The sequence below is a fragment of the Mobula birostris genome, chromosome 31, assembly GCF_030028105.1.
Source record: "Mobula birostris isolate sMobBir1 chromosome 31, sMobBir1.hap1, whole genome shotgun sequence".
Classification (NCBI taxonomy): Eukaryota; Metazoa; Chordata; class Chondrichthyes; order Myliobatiformes; family Myliobatidae; genus Mobula; species Mobula birostris.
In genome coordinates this window covers 33164661-33189705 of record NC_092400.1, presented here as the reverse complement: position 1 = coordinate 33189705, position 25045 = coordinate 33164661, and the positions used below count along the sequence as shown (strand labels likewise).

Genomic DNA, 25045 nt, shown 5'->3' with positions numbered 1-25045 from the left:
TCCATCTTCCTCATAGTTATGTATGTATCCAACCATCTCTTAAAAGCTTCTAGTGCATTTGCCTCACCACTACACCAGGCAGCGCATTCCAGGCATCCTCCACTCTCAGAGTAAAATCTCCCCTTTGAACCTACCCCCGCCATCTTCAATGTGCGGCCTCTGATATTAGACATTTCCGCCCTGGGAAACAAGCTATTCCCTGTCAGATGAACCTTTCAACTGCCTTCCCCTAAGGATACAATCGATTATTCACAAAGTGCTGGAGGAGCTCGGTGGGTCAGGTAGCATCTAAGCAGTCAATGTTTCTGGCTGAGACCCTCCTGATGATTCCCATCCATGGATGCTGCCTGGCCTGCTGAGCTCCTCCAGCACATTGTGCATCTGCAGTACCTCTCATGTCTATAATGGATTAGTTGAAAGGATGTGAGCTGTGCAGGTTGACCTAATGTTTAATTGCCTGTAACACACATCAAATCAAAGTTGCTGGTGAACGCAGCAGGCCAGGCAGCATCTCTAGGAAGAGGTACAGTCGACGTTTTGGGCCGAGACCCTTCGTCAGGACTAACTGAAAGAAGAGCTAGTAAGAGATTTGAAAGTGGGAGGGGGAGATCCAAAATGATAGGAGAAGACAGGAGGGGGAGGGATGGAGCCAAGAGCTGGACAGGTGATAGGCAAAAGGGATATGAGAGGATCATGGGACAGGAGGCCCAGGGAGAAAGACAGTGGGGTGGGGGGAACCCAGAGGATGGGCAAGGGATATAGTCAGAGGGACAGAGGGAGAAAAAGGAGAGTGAGAGAAAGAATGTGTGTATATAAATAAATAACGGATGGGGTACGAGGGGGAGGTGGGGCATTAGCGGAAGTTAGAGAAGTCGATGTTCATGCCATCAGGTTGGGGGCTACCCAGACGGAATACATGGTGTTGTTCCTCCAATCTGAGTGTGGCTTCATCTTTACAGTAGAGGAGGCCGTGGATAGACATATCAGAATGGGAATGGGATGTGGAATTGAAATGTGTGGCCACTGGGAGATCCTGCTTTCTCTGGTGGACTTGGTTGAACTTGAGAAGGGGGTGATGAGCTGCCTTCTGGAACTGCTATGGTCCCTGAGTGTGGCTATAGCCACAATGCTGCTCTGGAGAGAATGCCAGGATTTTGACCCAGAAATGGTGAAGGAGCAGTGATATAGTTCCACTTCAGCATGGCGAGTGGCTTGGAGGGCCACTTTCAGGGTGTTCATGTTCCCATGTTCGTTCTGCCCTTGTAGAGGTTTTGAGTTTAGAATGTGTTGTCTAAGTGTCAATAAAGTATGACTATGACTACTAAGGAGTCTCGGCAGGGTGCTGCAGTGTGTCTGGTAGATGGTACAAACTACCTCTACTGTGCTTTGGTGGTGGAGTGAGTGAGTGGATGTGGATGCAGAATTGGACCTCAATATCTCCCAACTAGACCCTTGACTTACTCATCAGGAGACGACAGTCAGTGAGGATTGGAGGTAATATTTCCTCACTGACCATCAACACAGGCGACTTACTCATCAGGAGACGACAGTCAGTGAGGATTGGAAGTAATATCTCCTCACTGGCAATCAACACAAGCACATCTCAAGGATGAATTCTTAGCCCACTGCTCCTCTCTCTCTAGATTCATAACTGTGTGGCTGTGCACAGCTCAAATGGTATCCGTAAATTTGCAGAAAACATCGCTATTGTTGGTAAAACATCAAATGGTGACAATGAGGTGTACAGGAGCAAGATGGATTGGCTGGTTAAGTAGTATCTTGTTCCCTTTTTTGCAATATTTATTTATTTTGTAAGTTACAGTAACTTTTATGTCTTTACAATGTACTGTTGCCACAGAATGACAAACTTCATGTCATATAAGTCACCGATAATAATTCTGATTCTGGATGGAGAGCCTATCAAGTGGACTGCTATGTCCCGTATAACGTCAAGCATTTATTTCCCACCCTAAAACTCCTTGCAAGATGTTAGTGAGTTCCCTTTTTGAACCACGAGTGAAGATTTTCCACAGTTCGTAGGAGAGAGAATTCCAGGATTTAGACCTAGTGACACTACACTACATATTTCAGGTGTCAGTAATGATTCTGTACGCCATTACGTTGCAACGTGCACTGTAATGTGCATCACCTCTGCACAACTTGCCAGATAGATTGTTGGATACACAATCCAAATGACTCAAAGTTAAAAGTTAATTTTATTATCAAAATACATTTATATCACCATATACAACTCAGGTTCATTTTCTTCTGGGCATGCTCAATGAATCTATAGAATAGTAACTGTAACAGATTCAATTAAAGATCAACCAGAGTGCAGAAGACAATAAAACTGTGCAAGTGCAGATTTAACTAAGTAGCAATAAGTAACAAGATCACGAGATAATAAAATACAGAGTCCTTAAAGTGAAATCATTATTGAGGAGACATTTCAATGGATGAGCAAGTGAGTGTAATTATCCCCTTTTATTCAAGAGCCTGATGGTTGAAGGGTAGTAACTGTTCTTGAACCTTGTGGTGCGAGTCCTGAGGCTGTTGTACCTTCTACCTGATGGCAGAAGCAAGAAAAGAGCATGGCCTGACGGGTGGCGAACTCGGATGAAGGATGGTGCTTTCCTGTGACGGCACTTCATGTGCTCAGTGATTTGGAGGGCTTCATCTGTGATGTACTAGGCCAAATCCACCGCTTTTTGTAGGATTTTCCGCACAAAGGATACAGCCAGTCAATATACTCTCCACTACATATCTATCAAAATTTTAGATGTCATGCCAAATCTCTGCAGACTCCGAAGGAAGTAGAGGCACTGCCGTGCTTTCTTTGCAATTTGAATTAATAGCACTAATTATGCATGTTATTGCAAATACTCTCAGAATCCAGGGACAATCCCACTCACTCCTCATCATGGTCCTCTCCCCACCAGCCTTCTCCGCTCCTAATGATGTGACAATGGTGGTTATTGTTGAAGAGTTATCTGTTGTCATTGTAGGGAATCCTGCAATGTTTGCATAACAGTTGTCTATGTTCCTATAAAATATTAATAAAAATGTTGCTTCATAAATTATTGTGCATTCAGATAAAGAAATTATGAAATACTAAGATTCCAGTTAACTGATAAAGGAAACACAGAGCTTAAATCAAAAATGACACCAGTGTATTCCTATAAATTCATTAATTCTTCCTCAATATGTTGGAAAGTGAACTCTTTGAATGCTTGGCTGTGATTCTTTTGAACTGATCAACTTGCTGGACTACCATTAGACGGCAGTCAAGAGCTAGTGTGGAATTGGAGTCAAATTTAGCCACCTTCTTATTCTGGTTTCTTCCCCCTTCCTTTTCCGTCCTGAGGGAGGGCCTCAGCCTGATTGTTGACTGCTTATTCCTTTCCATAGATGCTGCCTGACCAACTGAGTTCCTCTGGCATTTTGTGTGTGTGTTAGCCATGATTTTTTCTGTTGGGGAAAATCCAAGAGTCAGCACTCCTGGGGACACAGGTGGAACCTGAGTAAAATTCTGAATGACATCTGATATCCAAGAAACCGTAGCATTGGAGATGTCAGTACAGTCAGAAAGGTGGCGCATGAGTTGTCTGTTGTGAGTGGGCTGTTTTTGGAGGAATTGCCTCTACTTCACAGCAGTGAGAGTGATGAGCTTCACCCAGTGCTCGTTTGGTGGGCCTGACTGTCCGGCTGCCTTTGGCAGTTAGGGACGTTGGGTGTGTGTGGGTTCATGTGCCTATAAACCTTGCCTGCAATCCTGTGACAGGCTGGGAGCCGGCTGGTCGGTACACACAAACAAAACTGAGCAGCAGCGGAAGAACGAGGAGCTGACCGAGGAGGAGAAGGAAATTATCAACCGAGTGATCGCCCGGGCAGAGAAGATGGAGGAGATGGAACAAGAGCGAATCGGGTGAGTGCGGGCAATGGTGGGGTGGGGGTAGCTGCTGGGAGGGAGTAGATGTTGTGGCACAGGGGTTGCTGGGTGGTGCATCACCGCATGTTGCATTCAATTCCTGATGGTGATGGACACCTAAACAAGCAAGACTGGGTACTGACACATGGGGCTATTTAGAGTTACCGCATAGTAACAGGTCCTTTCAGTTACACCACACAGTTACACCCATGTGACCAATTAACCAACTAACCCGAGTGTTTTTTGGAATGAGAGTGGAAAATGGAGCACCCGGAGGAAACCCACGCAATCACAGGGTTACAAACTCCTTACAGGCACCAGCGGGAATTGAACTCAGATCACTGGCACTGTAAAGCGCTATGGGGCTGAATGGCCTTTTCTCATGCCGTGAGGTTACACAAACACCGCAGGCTTGTCACAGGGAATTTGCAGTTAACGCTTTGGACAGAGTGACCTTGTTGGATTTCTTCAAGCGAGGAGCAACACTGTCACGGCATGGCAAGCTGCTCTCAAAGGCGCACATCCAAGGAAATATTTTCAGTTTATTTAGTAATAGAATCATTAAAAATGTTTCTGTGCAAGATTATTACTGCAATTTATGGGGTTTTGTTGTAAAATTCCAGAGTTATTCATTCATTTAAATTGCATAATCCCTTCACACTTTCACTGGGAATAAACACAATAGAAGTTATAAATCACAGAGTTATACAACACAAGCACACCACACCCGAGCCTGCCATCAAGTACTGATCTATATATTTACCATTTCCCAGCAGTTGCCTGAAGGCTTTCGTGCTTAGTATTTCAAATGCACGAGAGGCTCTGCCTCCATCACCCGCTCGGGCATTGAGTTCCAGATTTTAAAAAATTCTTCTTGAAATTCCAGTCATAACGTCCTACCTCTTGTCTTAAACCTACACTGTCTGGTTGTAAGCAACTCTATTGCAGGGCCAAGTTTCTCTACTACTATATATTCTGTTCATGCCTGCTTATAATTTTGCATACCTGAATCATGTTCTCTTCAACCTACTCCCTTCAAGGAAAACAAGCCAAACCCATCGAATCTGTCCTCATAGCTGAATTGCCCCATCCCAGGCAAGTTACTAATGAAACTGTCCTGTGCCCTTTACATGTAGTCACATGCTTCCTATAGTGTGACTACAAGAAATGCATGCAGTAACCCATCTGTGGCTTAACCAATGTTTTATCTCCCTATGTACAGTACTCCATTTGTGAATCTCCCTGGTTTTATATTCTATTATGTTCATGACATTTTCACCCACATATATACACATGCTGTAGTTTTCATGGACCAATGGACATGCACACTAACATCTTTCTGTTCCTTAGTATGTCTAGGGGCCTACCATTCACTGTGTTTCTTATAACCTTATTCATCATTATTATCATTATGCGCCATGTCATATGACAAGGGCGATTATGGTCTAACGTCTGTCTTTGCCTATTGTTCTTACTCTTTTTTCTATCCGCGACCATAATTGGTCTTGGCAATTTTTTCTACGAAATGGTTTGCCATTGCCTTCTTCTGGGTAGTGTCTTTACAAGTGGCCCTAGCCATTGTCAATACTCTTCAGAGGTTGTCTGCCTGGCATCAGTGGTCACATAACCAGGACTTATGATGTGCACCAGCAACTTGTACAACCATCCACCACCTGCTCCAGTGGCTTCACATGACCCTGATCAGGGGCTAGGCAGGTGCTACATCTTGCCCAAGGGTAACCTCCAGGCTAGCAGAGGGAAGGAGCACCTTACACCTCCTTTGGTAGAGATGTATCTCCTTCCTGCCACCCATACTAGCCTTATTAGTTCCCTCAAATAGTATCACTTCACACTTTCCAGGATTAAATTGCATCTGCCATTGCACTGCCCATGATAGCAACTAATCAATATGGTTCTGTAGCTGAAAATTACTCTCCTCCCTGTGAACATCACAAGTAATTTTTGTGTCATCTACAAATGTATTAATCATGGGAGTAGAAGGAAAGGTTAGATGAATGCTTGACTGAGGTATGGATCAGGGGGTGACTTTAAGTTCCGGGATCACTGGAGTCGTTTCTGGGGAAGGTGGAGCTTGTACAAGTAGGATGGATTACATCTTAATCAGAATGGGATCAACATCACTGAGGCATTTCCAGGGGATTTTTTTGACACAGGGGAAGAGCACCACTATGGGAAGCTACAGCCGGGAATATTTTGGAACTAGTGACCATAACTCCATTCATTATAAAGTGGTTACGGAAAAAAGTAGGAATGGACATGAAATAAACCTCTTAAATTGGGGGAAGGCCAATTTCCTATAAAGGATATTAGGAAGGGTCTTGAAATATTACTGGCTGTGATTACTCTGCTGCTCCCCCCCCCCACCCCCGAATAAAGTTTGGTTTTCTAATTTATGGATAAACATTGGCCCAAACCACCCAGCAGGACTGTGAAAGGTTGGAGCTGCACTGCCTGATTTAACTCTCTCTTATTTTTGTTTCATCCTCAGGCGACTCATGGATCGCCTGGACAACATGCGGAAGAATGTTCTGGGGGACGGCCTTTCCCGCTGCATCCTATGCGGGGAACAGCTTGGGCTGCTGGGGTCTCACTCTGTGGTGTGTGAGGACTGTAAAAAGGTAACAGGCGTGCCTGTGGGATCTGGGGTAGTCAGCAATTTGAAGCCGCACTTCAAACAAAAACATTTGCATTAATCGACACTCATGCATCGTTAATCTGCTAAATCATTACTGAGAGAGCCACGCCCCCGCTACATTTCCCTTTCAGAAGCTGCACACCCCTGTGGCTGCTTGTGGCGTACTCTTTACAAGAGGGATTCTGCCAGTACATACCACTTCCAAACTAACTGGTTTCAAATTTACTTTATCACAGGCTTCCTGCCAAATTCAGTTGCCCTTTTAGTACGCTAGATGAGAACTTTAAAAATTGTCATCAACATCACTTCACATCATCTGGGCGACTTCCCATCCTATTTCTAGTTACTTTTAAAAGAACGTGCAGACATTGAGGATGACTTGTACTGGGGTGGATTCTGTGAAGCAGGAGAATCAGCTCCGGCTTCTGAAGTGTCAAAGCAGCAGAAATACTTTGGGGATAGTATCCATCACTATGCAGTCAAGTTTGGAGACGTGCTTCAAGTTGAAGCTTAAGCACTTTTCCCTCAGACTGTGTCTGCCTTTGAGCAATGGGTTTTGCAATATTAGAGAAACACTTAGTGCCTTCAGCCTTGTTTTAAAGGGTGATTGCAATTTCAGAGCCAGCAGAAAATTGTTCGTAGCTTAGTTGTCTGATAGCACAGAAAATACATAGGAGAAGAAGTATTCATTCAGGTAAACAAGGGGACAGGTCAGTCACTCAGCTGCACTCCATTCAGTCTCAGGACTGACACCAACTGCCAAAAAGGGAAGTTTGCAGTTTTCATCCTTGTGGAAATTTTTTCCCAGAAAATATGCCACTCCTCTTCGACGCTATATGGAGAAATTTGTCTTGTGCGCTTACTTGAAAAGGATCTCATGTTGGTATTTCTTCCTTTGGGTCTATTCCTAAGGGCATGAGACAACTGCAGCTGCAAATAAAACTGCATTCCTGTACATGACATAGATTCTACTTACATAGTGACTAAGTGACCCATTGAGCCTCTGGGAAAGCAGATGTGTAAAAAATAACATTCTTATATGGAAGAGGCTCCTAAGATGATTACTCTCTATCCATGTTAGTTCGGCCCTGTTACTTCCTGATAGGCAAACAAATAAGCACTTATTTATTTTTGGACTATAATGCTCTTGTAGCGGCTCACCCACGCGGCAAGCGAACCGGCTCCAGCAGTCGCGGGCGAGTCCGCAGCCAGCGACAACCGAGAGGGCTCTGAGTGCGGGGCAGACCTCGGCCCGGAAGCCGACGTCACTTCCGCCCCACAAAGAGCGGGGAGTGCTGGGACCGGGCACTTAAGCACGTGCGGATTGAAACAGTAAACGGTTCAACCAGACCCTGCTCGACTCAGTGTGTGTTGCTTTCACTCGTCGCGTATCAGCATGACTACACTCTGTTTATTGCTTTCCTCTGTGAGCATGCATTATAGTTTTGTATTATAGGTCTTATTCTTTACAGCTGGGACTGTCACTTCTCTGTGGCCTTCTCCCCTTCACCACATTATCACTCATCTTCAGGGAAGTCTATCATCCTCTATAAACCTCTGCCTGCTTACCTAAAGCCTATGCCCTATATTGTAGCTATCTGTGCTAAGGGAAAATATTTGCTACTGTCAACCCTTTTATTTTGTCCCCCTTAAGCTCCTGTTAACTTCGTGCACCTCTATAAGCTCTGTCCCCTCCCCTCCGTCTTTTCCACTCCAAGGAAAACAAATCGAACCATTTGAGTTTCTGCTCATAACTAAGGCACTCCATTAAAGGAACATCTTGGTGAATCTCCTCTGCACCCTCTCCAGAGCAATCCTATACTGTGGTGACCAAAACTACAATGTTTTAAAAAAGTTATACTATGATCTCACTGTTCTTATATTCCAGTATCTAGTTAGAACATTAGAAAGGCTTTGACAAGAACAGGCCGTTCAGCCCAACAAAGTTCGCCAAATTCCTGACGAAGGGTCTCGGCCCGAATCGTCAACTCTACTTCTTCCTATAGATGCTGCCTGACCTGACGCGCTCACCAGCATTTTGTGTGTGTTGCTTGAATTTCCAGCATCTGCAGATTTTCTCATGTTTGCCAAATTCCTATTCGCATAGTGTGTTGAAGTAACTACTGAGTTCAGATTTGAAAGTCTATAAGGTACTACTCTCAACGACACAACTAGATAATTTGTTCCATGTGTGTACAACTCACTGGGTAAAGAAATGTTGCATGATGTTAGTCTGAAATCTCCACCAATGGCCCTGTGATCTCATTGATGGATTAATTTTGAAGTAGTAGTTGGCATCCACCTTACTTATACCCTTAATGATTTTGTACATCTCTTTCATGTCTCCTCTCATTCTATGTCTACTTAAGTTAAAAAGATTTAATACTTTCAATCTTTCTTCCTAGCTCGTACCCCGCAGACCTGAAATGAGTCTCGTTGCCCTTCTCTGAACTATCTGAACTCTCTGCAGTGCTTTCACATCCTTCACACAATATAAAGACCAAAATTGTACACAGTACTCAAGACCTCACAGGTGCATTATAAAGCTTAAGGAGAACGCCTCTCGTGTTGACTCCATTGAGCACATTATATAGCCCAGCATTCTATTAGCCTTCCTAACTGCTTCTCTGCATTGTCTAGATGTTGATAGTGATAAGTCTACCTGGAGACCCAGATCCTTTTCATATAGTGCACTTTCTAACTCAAGAACCTCTCCCACCCCACCGCATTGTATATTTATATCTAATAGTTCTACTTTCTATATGTAATATTTTAAATTTACTTATGTTAAATTTCATCTGCCGTTTATCTGCTGACATCTGGATTTTGTTTAGATCTACGTAACTGTATTGAATCTGCTGCCTGACTGTTTTCAGCCCATCCCCCAAATTTTGTGTTGGCAACAAACTTTGCTAGCTTATTTGTTACGTGCTTATCCAAATCGTTAATGTAAATTAAAAGCACAGCGGCCCCAAAACAGATCCCTGCAGAATCCCTCTTTTAACATCTTCTAGGTGTGAAAATGATCCTCTTACCATAACTCATTGTTTTCTATTTTTGAGCTAATTCCACTCCCATTCGCACACTTTACCATGCGTTAATTAAGGCTTGCATTTCATTATGCCTTCTTTACTACCCAGTCTATCTGTGTTGCCACCTTTGGATTGGTAAAGCAACCTCCCTCTGTTCCTTAGTACTTATCGTTTATGTCTTACACTCATTTGATCTTCCAAAACATATCACTTTGCACTTAAGTTCTATCTTCCAGCTTGGAGCTGAAACTATTCCCATTTCTATTCTATAAGTGAGTTCTGGAACATAAACCACTGATTTATTTTTTAAGCCCCTCCTAGAGTTGGAACAGTTGCTTCTCATCCATCAGAAGTCTTCAGACTTTTAAACGCCTTTATTAAATTCCTCTGTATTCTTCTCAGTCTGAAGGAGAACAATTCAGCTCTGTAACATCCAGCATGCTGTAGCTCTCAGTTTAGCATTAGCAGGCCACTTTCTGCCACTCTTATCAGTGAAATAACTGGGAGCAGCTCCAAAGTTCAGTCTTCATTCCAATGGAAAGTTCTTGGCTGCCCCTCTAGTCTTTGGATGAATGCATTAGACCCATATCCATGTACCCCATCTTTAAAATTATCTCAACTTTTAGAGTCCTGACAAAGGGTCTCGGCCAGAAACGTCGTCTGTGCTTCTTCCTATGGATGCTGCTGCGTTCCACCAGCATTTTGTGTGTGTTGCTCAACTTTTAGAAAATACTTCCTCACAATTAATGAATAAGAATGATATTAGGCTTCCCCCACTTTGTTTCTGTGTGTGGATATAATATATAACCTTTACCAAAAAAGCATAGCCGGTTAATTAGTGCATCCACTGTCATACACTGCATACACAGATCAGAATCAGGATTAATATCACCCGCATATGTCGTTAAGTTTTTGTGGCAGCAATGCATTGCAATACATAATAAAACTGTGAATTATAGTAAAAAAAGTGTGTGTGTGGTGACTATAAAAAGTATTCAAACCCCCCCCCACCCCACGCCTTGAAATTTTCATGTTTTATTGTTTTACAACATTGAACCACAGTGGATTAATTTGGCTTCTTTCATACTGATCAACAGAAAAAGACTCTTTCCTGTCAAAGTGAAAACAGATCTCTGCAAAGTGATCTAAATTAATTACAAATATCAAAAAATATTGCATAAGTATTCACTCCCTTTAATATGACACATCAAATCATTACTGTTGCAGCCAATCAGTTTTAGAAGTCACATAATTAGTTAAATGGAGATCTGTTTTTGGAGACCAGTGTGCAGTCAAGGTGTTTCAACTGATTGTGGTAAAAATGCACCTGTATCTGGAAGGTCCAACTGCTGATGAGTCAGTATCCTGGCAAAAACTAAGCCATGAAGAGAAAAGACCACTTCAAGCAACTCCGCAAAAAGCACAAATCAGGAAATAGACTCAAGAAAATTTCCCAGTCACTGAGTATCCCTGTCAATCAAGTCAATCAAGAAATGGAAAGAATACAGCACAGCTATAAATCTGCCTAGAGTAGGCTGTCCTCAACAACTGAGTGACTGTGCAAGAGGCAGACTAGTGAGGGAGGCGACCAAGAGACTTATGACAACTCTGGAGGAGCTACAAGCTTCAGTCGCTGAGATGGAAGAGACTGCGCGTACAACTGTTGCCCGGGTGCTTCATAGGTCACAGCTTTAAGGGAGAGTGGGAAAGAGAAAGCCACTGTTGAAAAAAAACTCACATGAATTCTCAGCTTTTTAGCCATCAGACACACTATATTTGGCGTAAACCAAAGACACACCATCCCTACCATGAAGCATCATGCTGTGGGAAGGCTTCACTGCAGCAGGCCCCGGAAGGCTTGTGACGGTAGAGGGTAAAATAAATGCAGCAAAATACAGGGAAATCCTGGAGGAAAACCTGATGCAGTCTGCAAGAAAACCGGGACGTGGGAGAAGATCTGTTTTCCAGCAAGACAATGACCCCAAGCATAAAGCCAAAGCTACACAGCAGAGCTTATGAAGAACAAAGTTAATGTCCTGGAGTCAGAGTCCAAACCTCACTAAAATTGAGAATTTGTGGCTGGACTTGATAAGGCTGCTCACTCATGATCCCCATGCGATCGGACAGACATTGAGCAGCCTTGTAAAGAAGAATGGGGAAAAATTGCAGTGTTCAAATGTGCAAATCTGATAGAAACCTATCCACACAGAGTCAAGGCTGTAATCGCTGCCAAAGGTGCATCTACTACGTACTGACGTGAAGGGTGTAAATAGTTATCCAATCAATTGTTTTGTGTTTTATATTTGTAATTAATTTAAATAACTTTGTAGAGATCTGTTTTTACTTTGACACAAAAAAGTCTCTTTTCTGTTGATCAGTGTCAGAAAAGCCAAATTAAATCCACTGGGATTCAATGTTAAAAAATAATAAAGCATGAAAACTTTCACCCCCCCCCCCCCCAGTATAATTTTATAGGCAAAAAAAGGAGTGAGGTAGTGTTCATGGACTCAATGTCCATGATGGCAGTGGAGAAGAAGATGTTCCTGAATCGTTGAGTGTGTGCCTTCAGGCTCCTGTACCTCCTCCCTGATGATAGCAGTGAGAAGTGGCATCGCTCCTTGACGATGTCAGTAATCATTGCCAGAAGTCTTTGTTTCATTGCCCGGACCCAGAATCTTCATCAACGTGAAAGGCAGCAGGCATAAGGGAACACCATCATTTCAAGTCAAGTCAAGTCATTTGTAGCCCCTTCAGCAAATCATGCACAATTCAGTCTTGGAAACATCCCTTCATTTAGGTAATGTTTTCTCACAGGCAGTTGCAAATGAGCATTAAATGTTGTCTTGCCAGGAGGGAAAGGGAAGGCAGATTGTCAGTCACTGAATCATTCAGCAGCATGTGTCAGTGCCTTCTGGGAAGAAGGGAAAGCTTGTAAGAGGCTCAGAGCTCGGAACAATTGTGCACTCACCAACAGTGCTGTACTGTATTGTGTAACTTAAGTTCCAGGGTCGACGAGCCAGAATGAAGCAAAGTCTTCAGTTGTGTCTTTCTGCGGGGGAGATCTTTTGCTTAATATTGGATTAGATTAGATTCAACTTTATTGTCATTGTGTCGAGTACAGATACAAAGCCAATGAAATGCATTTAGCATCTGACCTGAAATGCAAAGAATAGTGTTATTTACAAAACAACTGCAAATAAAAAAGTACTACAGCACACAATTATAAAAGTACTGAGACAGTACAATATGCATGCAATACTGCTTAGCGCTGTGATGAGAGGTTCAGCAGTGTCACAGCCTCAGGGAAAAAGCTCTTCCTGTGCCTGCTGGTGCGGGAGCAGAGGCTCCTGTAGTGCCTACCGGATGGGAGGAGAGTAAAAAGTCCATGGTTAGGGTGAGATGCATCCTTGATAATGCTTTTCGCCTTGCCCAGGCAGTGTTTATGGTAGATGTTTTCAATGGTGGGCAATTGGGTGCCAATAATCCGCTGGGCAGTTTTCACCACACACTGGAGTGCTTTGCAGTCCGATACGGGACAATTGCCGTACCACAGTGAGATGCAGTTGGTGAGTATGCTCTCAATGGTACAGACCTCTGAGTATTATTTTTAGGGGATTTGCTAATGATATTAAATTCCTAATCCCGCTGTTTTTTAACACAGGTTCACAACTTTGGTAAAATATCACAGTGATCTAACTCGGTGTGTTACTAGACTGCTAAAAATAGCATAATAGGGAAACTTTAACATCCCAGTGCATACACTAGCTGAGAGTTCAGAGGGGCGATCTCCCTCAGCTGCTCATGTAAACCTACATCCTCTCCTGACAGAGCTGCTGTCTGCATAAAGATCTTGGCATGGATAATGTCCTTTACTTCAAATAAATATTGGCTTAGTTTTTGTCTGTGGGGATTCACGAATCTACCCCAACAAAGGCTGACACCTTAACCCTGAGACTGCTTGGCTGCACTACTCATTGAATCTTAGAAGTGTACATCCCACTTCATCCAGGTCGACCATGGTGCCCATCTATGCTGCCTGTGTTAGGCCCATATCCCTCTATTCCTTTGCCTTTTCCGTCTAAGTACCTGTCCAAATGCTTTTTTTAAAGTTGTAACTATATCTGCCTCTACAAACTCCCTTTTTATTTCAAAAATATACTTTATTCATGATGAAAATGCTGATAAGGGAAGAAACGGTGCAAAATAAAATATTGTTCGGAACATTCAGTAGTGTAAACTTTAAAGAGAGAAAAAGCACAAACATAGCACCATTGCCACTCTCCTGGCTCCCTGAGGTGATGCACCCTTTGATTGTTGAGAGACTTTCCCCACCGCGCTCTGCCCCTCCATGTGATGGAGCTAGTCTGCAGCATTCCCTCACAGACATCTCTCTCTGCTGGAAGACCAAAGGAGACCTTTCACTAAGTTTCTGACCTTCCAGCAGCACTCGATGTCTTATCTTGGTCCCTGTCCCCGGGTTCAGCTGCTGGGGATGAACCGGGACATGGACCCTTGCATCTGTCTCCACACACGCTTCAAAAAAAACCTACTATCTGCAAAGAGATTTCTTCCCTACCGCAGCCATCCCAGATATCCACCACCCTTACCCTTACCCTTGGATCTCCCTTAATTTCCTCCCCTCCCACTGCAAACCTGCTCCTTCTAATTCTAGCCTCTCCTCCTCTGGGATAAAGACTCTTGACCATCTATTCTGATCATGCCCCTCCTAATTTTATAAGCATTTATAGGGTCAGAGAGGATGCAGACAGGATATTTAACTGGATAAGTTTAGTTCAGCCCTGTTCTTAATTGGCATTAACTCAGCCTGGAGCAAGGAGCTGGGTGGGAAATGTAGCGATGAGTGAGGATATGTTTTATTCCCTAATTTACAGTGGAACTTAAGTCCAGCTTTGGTCAGCACAAACACAAGGAATTCTGCAGATGCAGAAGTTCCAAAGGAACACACACAAAATGCTGGAGGAACTCAGCAGGTCAGGCAGTGTGCACAAGGGTCTCAGCCCGAAACGGTGACTGTTTACTCTTTTCCATAGATGCTGCCTGGCCTGCTGGTGGTGCTGGGAGCACTGCACCCAGCTCATTCCAGGACCAAACTAGACCACTGAGACTTACCCATGGCTGGTTTGAAGCAACCTCAAATTCTTCTCTGACCACTGCCTCCTCCGAGCCTCCTGTTACCTACAGGAGGGCCAGTAGGGAGGCAGGGGGATATGGAAGCTAAACGTTAAGGTACTTACCCCAGAGAACATTAAGGAACTAGAGAGGGAGTACATAGGTTGGGAGAACTTTGAAACTTCTCTTTCGCTAGTGGGAAGCAACCAAGGAGAACATCAAGGGGTTCTTCATCTACAAAGGGGTTCAGAAAGCAAGCCAGAGTCAGAGGGAATTGCATAAACTCCAGAAAGAGTTGTAACAACTTCTCTAATTGAAGCAGGTGGGTGTGAGGAAGAGTTAAGAGAGGTGAAAGGCTGGCGTACCCAGCACTTCACTGCCGAATCCTCCAAGATCATCTTCCAATCGGGGTCCACACCATGGAACAAGATGAGACGTGCTCTTGTTTCTTCTTCCGAAAGGTTCACAAGGGGAGCTCTCTGATCCACAGCCTTAAGGAAGAGGAGGCCTCAGTAAGATCCTCACAGGAGGACACGTTGATGATCTGCAGATCCCCTTATGCTGGTCTGGATGACAGAAAGGCCACAGACACCTCAGCCTCCCAGAACTTTCCGTCATCTATCATGGAAGTGGGAGAGTCTGGAGTAACCACTGACCCTGGGGGAGCTGACTGGTTCCAACCGTCCATTTGATTCAAGTAGAACTCCAGCTGAGATGTATTTGGCTCTTTGGGCCTGGATGGGCCCAGACCTGCTGGAAGTGCACAGTTCTTTACTTTCAGCTTGCAACATGTCAGACCCCATGAGGAAGAGCACATTACCCTCATCTACAAGCAGAAAAGGATGACATCAGGGATTGAAGACCCATTTCACTGTTGAATGTGGACTATAAGATCTGTCTAAGGCCATCACCACCAGGGTCAAGTCTGTTCTGGAACAGGTGATCCACCCAGTCCAAACCTGGCAGGAAGATCTTTGACAGCTTTGTATTACTGATGGACACCATGTCCTACATGCAGGAGAGGGAATGGATGCCTGCCTGGTCAGCTTGGACCAGGAGAAAGCACTTGACAGGACATCATAGAGGTATGTGATGGACATACTCTCCCAAATGGGCTTTGGGGAATGTATCAGGAACTGGATCCAAATTCTCTACACAGACATCTGTTGTGCAGTCCAAATCAATGGGTGGGAAACAGAAAGCTCCCCAATCAAGTCTGGAGTCAGGCAGGGTTGCCCGCTTTCTGTTGTCTTGTCCATGTGCTGTGTAGAACAGTTTGCCAAAGCCATCAGGAAGGATGCGAGCATAAGAGAGGTGGCACTACTGGCCAATGGAGGGACCCAAGTGAAAACCTCCTTGTACGTGGATGACATGACCGTCTTGCGTTCAGATCCGAGGTCAGTTCGCAGATTGATCAGCATCTATTTGAGCTGACATCAGAGGCCAGGGTTAATCACACAAAGAGTGAGGCTTTGCTCTTCAGTAACTGCCCCAACCCATCCAGTGTCCCCTTCTCCATCAGGTCTGATTGCGTGAAGCCGCTGGGGGTCTGCTTCAGAGTGGCCAAGATGTGCAACAAGAACTGGCTGGAGCAGACTAGGAAGGTAAAACAGAAATTTGGATTATGAGGAGGGCGCTCCCTATAGATAACAGGGAAGAACCTGGCCAACAGGTGTGAGGTGCTCTCAGGGCTGCTGTACTTGGTGCAGGTGTGGCCCATCCCCTGCTCCTCCCACTTGGAAATCATCTGAGGTGTCTTCAGGTTCATCTGAGATCCAAGATGTAGTGGGTCAGATGGGTCACAATGCACATCCCTAAAAAACAGGGTGGGGGGAGGGGCAAAATGTACCCAATGTTGCCCTCACCCTGATGACCACCTTTGTGGGCTCCAAGTGCCACTACATGCTGAGGTTTTATCTGTCCCCAGTGTTGCAAAGGATGGGTCTGGCCTCATTGCCTTGCAACGTCCCAATTAGCTGTACAACCTGTTCTTTATTGAAAAGTTCTTCCAGACCAACACCTATGACCAGAAGGCCATCAGGCAGTGGTCAGCACAGAACGTCCTGTAGGCACTGCAGGAGGAGGACTCAATGGACACATTGGGGTGGTTTTCTGAGCAGACTGTCCACACCATCTGGCAGAATGCCCCATTGCCAGGCCTTATCAACAGTCACCAAGAAATTGCCTGGCGGATGCTGAGAGGGACCGTCCCAGTCAGATTCTTGCTGCATCACACCGACCTCGCAGTGCCCACAGGATGACTGCAGTGGTGAAGAGCCAGTAGCTAACCTCTTTTGCAGACTGTGGATTTGTGAAGAGGGTGTGGAGAAAGATGAAAGGGCTCTGTGTTCTGGTTCATCCCTGGAGGACTTTCTGATCTAGTCTGTTCCCAGGGATGCACACGGCGACAGATATCAGGTGCTGCTGGCAGATCACGAACTGGGTGAAAGACGCTCTTTGATCTGCCTGAAACTTGTTGGTCTGTCAGCATGTTGAGATGTCCGTGGAGGAATGCTGCCAATTGGCACCTTGCAGGCTGCAGGAGTACATATTGAGGGATGCACTTAAGCTTGGTGCGACAAGGGCTCGTTGAGGAAGGACCATCATTTAGGGTTCTTCTCCTTCCGGAGAGGGAGGGGATGGGTTGGGGGGAGGCAACCCCTCAATTTTTGTACCAGCCCAGAGGGCCACATAAGTGGTAGCAGTCCTATTGATGTGTGTGAATACAATAGAAGAGTACAGAAGAAATTGACTATGAATGTAAAAAATGAAAATATTATTTTCTTGTAAATATTATTTTCATAATGAATAAAGCTTATTTTTTTAAATCCTTGAATTTTGTGGATTTGCAAAGAGGGTGTGAGGAAAAGCTACAAGGGCCTGTGTCACAATTCATCTTGAGCAACTTCGTGACAGAGGACTAACTCTCTGATCTATGGGCTGTTCTCAGGGGCACACATAGAGGTAGACATCTTGCTGCTGGCATATCAGCAACTCAGTGAAAGCCGGTCTCTGGTCTACCCCAAAACCTGTTGGTCTGCCAGCACATCGAGATGTCCGTAGAGGATGCTGTGGACTGGCGCATTTAAGCTGCAGGAGTACGTGCTGAGGGACGCGTCGAAGCCTGGTGCAGCCACCGTAGGTATTCGGTGGGGGAGGACCACAGTGTAGGGTTCCTCCACTACTGCACACGGAGGGGCCGGGTTGGGTGAGGAAGCCTCCAATTGTTGTAGTAGGATATTGCCCCAGGGGGCCAATGAGTGGCAACAGTCCTGTTGGTTTTAAGGAATGTAATAAAACACTACGTAACGCATTGACTGTGAATGTAACAATAAAAAGGCATTGTGCAGTTTACTCTTGGAAGTAAATTTTATCATGAATGAAGTTTATTTTGATAGTTTTTTTAAAAATTAATTCTGTTCACCCATCACCCTACATTCATCATGCATATTAATCAGTTAAGTATTTTTAAAATTCCTATTCTTTATCTATTTTTAAATTCCTAATGTATTCACATCTCACACCTCCCTATCTATCTTTGCAATATCCTCCAGCCCTACAAATCTCCCAGGTACAGAGCCTTGAAGAAGTATTCAGCCCCCACAACTACTTTCACATTTTACTGTCTCATTTTCTAAATTTAATATGTATAGTGAAGTGGGATGTTTTGAGCTAATCTACAAAACATTGTGCATCATGTCAAGTTCAAAAGAAAAATTCCAAAACCTGTCAACAATTTACTAAAAATTAAAATCTAAAATTGTGAGGTTCAAGAAAGTATTATTTCCTTTGTAATTATTATGTTGGCTTTCCTTAGATGTGATATTACCTTACCATTTATTAATGTAGAAAATTAGAGGATCACCTGTTTTCAATGAATTCGTAAGAATGAACACCCCTTCTCTCTGTAAGGTCCAACAGTATGGTAGATATTAATCAGACCAAACCAAAATAAAGGCAAAAGAGCATTCAAGACAAGTCAAGAAAATGATCATAGGTAATCTGGGGAATGGGTACAAGACCACCTGAAAGGCACTGGACACACCTCAGAGGTCAGTGCACTCTGTTGTGAAAAGGTGGAAAAATTTGGAACCGTAGCCTTACTGCCTAGGTCAGGCCGCTCATCTAAACTTAGTCGCTAACAGTCACTCTGAATGTGCTGCAGAAGTTAGTGGCTGCAATTGGAGATGAAGCGCACAATCTTTAAGGCCTTGTACAAAAAGGGTACTTATGGAAGAGTGGCAAGGAAGAAGCCCTGGCTGAAAAGAAGAGAGCATATCCTTGACCATTAAGAGTTTGCAAAGCATTACTTAGTAGATGCTGTAAAGATGTGAAAGAAAATCTTGTGGTCAGATGAGACTAAAGTGGATCTTCTTGGCCTCAACACTAAGTAGTACATGTGGCATAAATCTAATTACTGTGTATTAGCCAGGTAACACCATCCCTACTGTAAAGTATGGTGGAGGTAGCATCATGCTATGGGGATGCTTTTCAGCAGCAGGGACTGGAAATATGGTCAGGATTGATGGGAAGATGAATACTGCTAAATACAGAGAGATCCTGGATAAAAACCTGCTAGCCTCTGCCAGGAAGCTTAAACTGAGCAGGAAGTTCATCTTTCAGCAGGACAATGACCCAAAGCACACTGCCAGAGCAACCATACAGTGGTTTGAGATGAAGAAAATTGATGTCCCGAAGTGGCCCAGTCAGAGTCCTGACCTTTACCCAATCGAACTCTCTGGCAAGACCTACAGATTGCTCTCCACTGCTGCTCCCCACCTAATCTGGCAGAACTTGAAACTATTTTGCAAAGGAAGAATGAGCAAATCTTGCTTCATCATGTGCAAAGCTGATAGAACCTTACCTAAAACAAAATTACTGGCTGTAATAGCTGTGAGAGGTGGTTCAGCTACGTGCTGAGTAAACAGGGATGAATACCTTTGAACTGCTGACATTTCAAGTTTTAAATTTTTAGTTTTTCATGCTTACATGTTCCCCTGTTTTTAGGGGGCTCTACTGTGAAAAGAAAAGGAGCATGTGATTCATAAATAAAAATTCTCAGTTAAGTTTACCAAAATTCCTAGTTGTAATACTCATTTACGTGAACAAAGGATTGGGGGCTGGATACTTTTACAAGGCACTGTACTTAATCGTCTTCCATTTCTGGCCTCTATTGGTTGTTGTGCTTCAACAATCAAGAACATAAGCCCTCTGTCTAACATCCTAAGCCTTTTTGTCTTCTAACATGCTCTTGAATAGTACGCCATGACTGCAAAATCCAATGAAGCATCTTGCTAAGTCTACTGGGATAGGACCTCTAGAAATCCACATTTCTCCCACCTTGTGGGACATTGACAGAGGCAAATGGGAAGACTTCCACCTGCAGGATGAAGACCAACTTGGCCTGGACGGAGGACCTTCATGGCCTCCATCTAAATCTGCGATCTCCGTACTCCACACCCCATTGTGGGTGAAACCTCACCAGAAGGTGTCTAAAGCTGAAAGGCATTAATGAAATGTCTAAAACTGGAGCACATAGAGAGATCAGATATGGAGAGAGTGAGCAATTTCAAGTTCCTGGGTGTCAAAATCTCTGAGGATCTAACCTGGTCCCAGCATATTGATGCAGCAGTGAAAAAGGCAAGACAGTTGAGTGTATTTCATTGGGAGTTTGAAGAGGTTTGATTTGTCAACTGAAACACTTGAAAACTTCTATAGATGTACCATGGAGAGCTTTCTGACTGGCTGCATCACCGTCTGATGTGGGCTGGGTGGGGACACTACTGCACAGGACCGAAAGAAGCTACAGAAAGTCTTAAAACTAGCTCCACCTTGGGTACTAACTTCTGTTGTACCCAAGACATCTGTAAGGAGCGGTGCCTCAGAAAGGAGATGTCTATTATTAAGGACCCCCATCACCCAGGGCACGCCTTCTTCTCACTGTTACCATCAGGAAGGAGGTACAGACACCTGAAAGCACACACTCAGTGATTCCGGAAAAGCTTCTTCCCCTCTGCCATACATTCCTAAATGGACATCAAACCCATGAACGCTAACTCATTTTTTAATATATATTTCTGTTTTTGCACTATTTTTTAATATTTCAATTGAATGATTTATTTATTTTCTATATTATCATGTATTGCATTGAGCTGCTACTGCTAAGTTAGCAAATTTCACGATACATGCCGGTGATAATAAACCTGATTCTGATTCTACATAAATATAGCAGTAAAAGACTTTTACTGAGGTTGAATTTTTTCACCCAGTGGGTGGCTGGAATCAGGAACACCCTGCTTGAGCAGATGGTGGGCGTAGAGACTCATACATATTTAAGAAGTATCTGAACACGCACTTGAACTATCAAGGCATTGAAGTTTATGTTTCAAGTGAAGGTAAGTGAAGTGAACGTGGTTTAGATGGTTGGCATGTATAGGATGGGTCAAAGGGCTCATTTTTGTGCTGTATGACTCTAGATCAGGGCTGTCCATTCGTTTTTTATGCCATGGACCCCTACCTTTAACCTGCAGGTCCATGGACCCCTACCTTTAACCTGCAGGTCCATGGACCCCTACCTTTAACCTGCAGGTCCATGGACCCCAGATTGAGGACCCCTGCTTTAGAAGGGCTGCAGCAGTTCCAGATGGCAACTTGATTAGGTTTGGTCAACAAATAGCAGTGAACCACGCATCCCAAAAGTGAAAAAGCAGAGTTGCCATGACAATCCTTGTTGCTTGCTTGTTTTTAACCCTCACATGAAGTCATCCGTTATTTTTTTCCACTTAAATTACATTAGTGTGTTTTTTATTCACTCAAGGCTGGCAGTGAGTCGTGAAAAGCTAACTTTTGGCTAACACCAATCCTTTCTCTTTCTCACCTCCAGAATGTTTGCACCAAGTGTGGAATTGAAACACCAAGCCGGCCCCAGCCTGTGTGGCTGTGTAAGATCTGCAGTGAGCAACGAGAGGTAAGCTCAGTGATTTGCAGAGTTCATGCTTTGGTTCTGGCGCAGGAGAATTGCGATATAATCTGCTGCTGTGGGAAGATCCTTGGCAATAGCCAGGCTGTGTCCCAGTGGGAATAAGGATGGAACTGAAAGGAGAGGGCAGAGTTGACATAGGTGACAGTGTGGTGAAGGCGATGGTCAGAGTGGTGATTATGAGTTGGGACTTTATGTTACAGCTATATGAGACATTGGTGAGGCAGCGTTTAGATTAGTGTGTGCAGTTCTGGTTGCCTAGCTGTAGGAAGAATGTAATTAAGCTGGAAATGGTGCAGAAAAGATTTATCGAGGGATTGGATAGGCTGGGATTGTTTCCTCTGGAGCATAGGGGTGACCTTACTGAGATTTATAAAAGCATGAGGGGCATAGGTGAGGTGAGTATTTTTTCTCAGAGGTGGATAGAATGAGTTGCCAGGGGAAGTAGATAGGTGGAATTGCGATGTTTAAAAGTCTTTGGACAGGTACTTGGAGAGGAAGTGTTCAGAGGAATATGGGCCAAAATCAAGTAAATGGGACTAGCTTCAGTTAAACAAATTGATCAGCTTGAATACTTTGGGTGAAGAGGTCTGTTTCTGAGCTGTGTACTGTAGCTCTGCGATGTTAGGAAGGAGAAACTGGCCACATTTCTTTCAGTTTGTGTGTACATAATCCAGCTACTAGCCTCAGGGTAGGGTTGGCTGAAGCAGGTCTGAACAGTGATTGAAAAAGACAAGTTTTGTAGTCTGCAGAATAATTGTGCCACAGTATTGAACTCAGGAGCGAGGAGTTAAAGATTAGTGCTTTAACAAATTAATAATTAGGCAGTGAGTGCTTCATCATCATTTCCCTGATTCCACAGGTAGCTTTTTACCTCCAGTGTCTGTCTTCTGCTATTGAGAAGACACATTCACATCAGAGCTGAGCAGCCACGGTTACTGCTTTCAGGCAGTGTAGGAGTTGGTGCTGTTCTCTGTCAATCACACTGCAGCTTCCCTTCCCTCGGAAGAAAAGTGGTTAAAGTGATCTGTTACCCTGACAACCACATCTGCCCGGCTTTAGCATTCTCCAGCATCCTTCCCATGCTTTCAAGAGGATCCTAATGATCTAATCTCTCCTCCACGTTGCTTCATTGCTGAAATGTTAAACTGAGGCCTTCCGCTAGTTTGCACCCACCAACTAATTGCAGTTTGCATTGTCTGGTTCTTAGGCAGTTTGTGAGAGATCAATCTTTCTACACGCTGGGGTTGATGTTAGAGTGGGAGAGCTGTAGTTATTTTGCTTGCTTTTCCACTGCCCAAGTGGTGAAGTAGAAACACTGCAATGAACTGTCTGTGATAGTGTAGGCTTGGCAGGCAGGTTTGCAAAACCAGGAAAGCAGCCATCGCTGATGAGGTGCCTCAGATAAGCTGATGCTGTTTAGAAACAAGTCTTTGAGGAAGCTTATAACACATCCTTACTCAGTTTATATTTTACAACTGATTGAATTTCTCTTCTATTAAGCAATAACATTGATTTTAACCACAGATCCCTCCATCCCATTGACACAGCGCTGAACTGACTGGCTCAGTGGCTATGGCCACAGCCATCGGCTCCTGGACCGGTTTTACTCACCTCGACAGCTCATTGCTGTGGACTCACATTTGAGGACTCTGTGGTTTGATGCTTAATGTCTGCTGTGTTATTTGCTCACTTTATGCTGTTTGCGTGATTTGTTTTTTTTTCTATGTGTCATATTGTGTGGAGGATTTCTTTAAACGGGTTCTATGGAGTTTCTTTGTTTTGTGGCTGCCTGCAAGTAGATGAATCTCAAGGTTGTATACCGTATACATACCTTGATAATAAATGTACTTTGAACTTTGGATGGGGGTTGCCCATGTTCTCAGCACCCCTTATTCTTAAATCATCCCCTGTGGACAGTGGGATGGATCTGGGGATTTGGAGGGCTTGAGGCTGGAGGCGTTTTGTAGTTACTCTACCTCGGCAGATCAGGAGAAGTTCCCAGATGATACCAATGTGGTTAACAGTGAGGGTGAAAGGTATAGGCTGCAGAAAGGCCAATGGGCAAATTACATGGGCATGCAAGCACCAAATAGATTCCAGTCCAGAGAAAGGTGAGGTGATACATTGGGATTGAGAAAGTCTCAGAGTGCACACAATAAATGTCAAAACATTGAGAAATGGAAAGAAACAGATTTTTTTACAGTCGACGTTTCAGGCCGAGACCCTTCGTCAGGACTAACTAACTCTTCCTTCAGTCCTGACGAAGAGTCTCGGCCCGAAACGTCGACTGTACCTCTTCCTAGAGATGCTGCCTGGCCTGCTGCGTTCACCAGCAACTTTGATGTGTGTTGCTTAAATTTCCAGCATCTGCAGAATTCCTGTTGTTTGAGATTTTTTTACAGGTGGGTTCCTCTCAGATGGATAAGGTGATTAGGAAGGTTCTCTGGTTACTTGCCTTTACAGCCAGGAATAAAATACAAGAGCAGGGTGGTCATCCTACAAACCTATTAAAACGTGGCCACACTACAAAGAACAAAGTACATTTATTATCAAGGTATGTATACTATATACATACAACCTTGAGATTCGTCTCCTTACAGACAGCCACAAACCAAAGAAACCCAGTAGAACCTATTAATAAAAGAAGACTCTCAAACAATCAATGTGCAGAGAAAAAACAAATCATACAAACAATAAAAGAAGCAACTACCATTGTGAGTCCACAGCCACGTGGGCAACCATCACTACAGCCAACTCGCAAGCCCATTAGTTGCAGGCTACATCCTCAGTTCAGTGCAGAGATGAGTAAATCTGGCCCGATACTTAAATCGATCAAACCTTGGGTAGTTCCTTGCTCTCAGACCTGGGCCCTGATGCTTCGATTTGGCCCATACCTGACCTTCCAATTCAGCCCAGTACTTAAATTGATCAAACTTTGGGTCTTTCCTCACTCTCAGGCCTGCTTTGACCCTCCATTATCTTGGTTCTGCTACATTGAGTCATCTCCAAGTCCATTCCAGCAATGACCAAACATCGGTTCATTCCCCAATCTCGGTCCTGGGCACTGCCACCCCGATTTGGCCCATACACACCATGGTGCAACTCTCCTGCACCTTTGAGATTCCAGTTCACATTGTGAAAGTACCAGTCCGTACAGGTGATTCAAAACCTCAATGCCAAAAGGGAAGTTACAGGCTATTGATGGCAGTGATCGTATCTGAGGAAAAGTGTGATTAATAAAGTAACTAATAGTTTTGTGTGTCTTGTTTGCTACTGGCAGATTGTTGCTGTGCTTCACCCCAGTGCCATCTTAAACC

The 25045-nt window shown here is 44.1% G+C and overlaps 1 protein-coding gene across 2 annotated transcripts in view; it reads left to right on the top strand.

Annotated features, from left to right (window-relative positions):
• Positions 1–3792: 3792 nt before the first annotated feature.
• LOC140190814 (rabphilin-3A-like) overlaps positions 3793–25045 on the top strand; it is a 95882-nt gene continuing 74629 nt past the window's right edge. The window contains exons 1-3 of one of the 2 annotated variants that reach the window (XM_072247682.1): positions 3793–3925; positions 6438–6567; positions 21630–21713. In XM_072247682.1, coding sequence (XP_072103783.1) covers positions 3897–3925; positions 6438–6567; positions 21630–21713 — 243 coding nt within the window. In that variant the 5' untranslated portion in view covers positions 3793–3896. Of the gene's footprint in view, positions 3926–6437; positions 6568–21111; positions 21142–21629; positions 21714–25045 lie in introns of those variants that run through there. The other variant, XM_072247681.1, reaches the window with a different exon arrangement.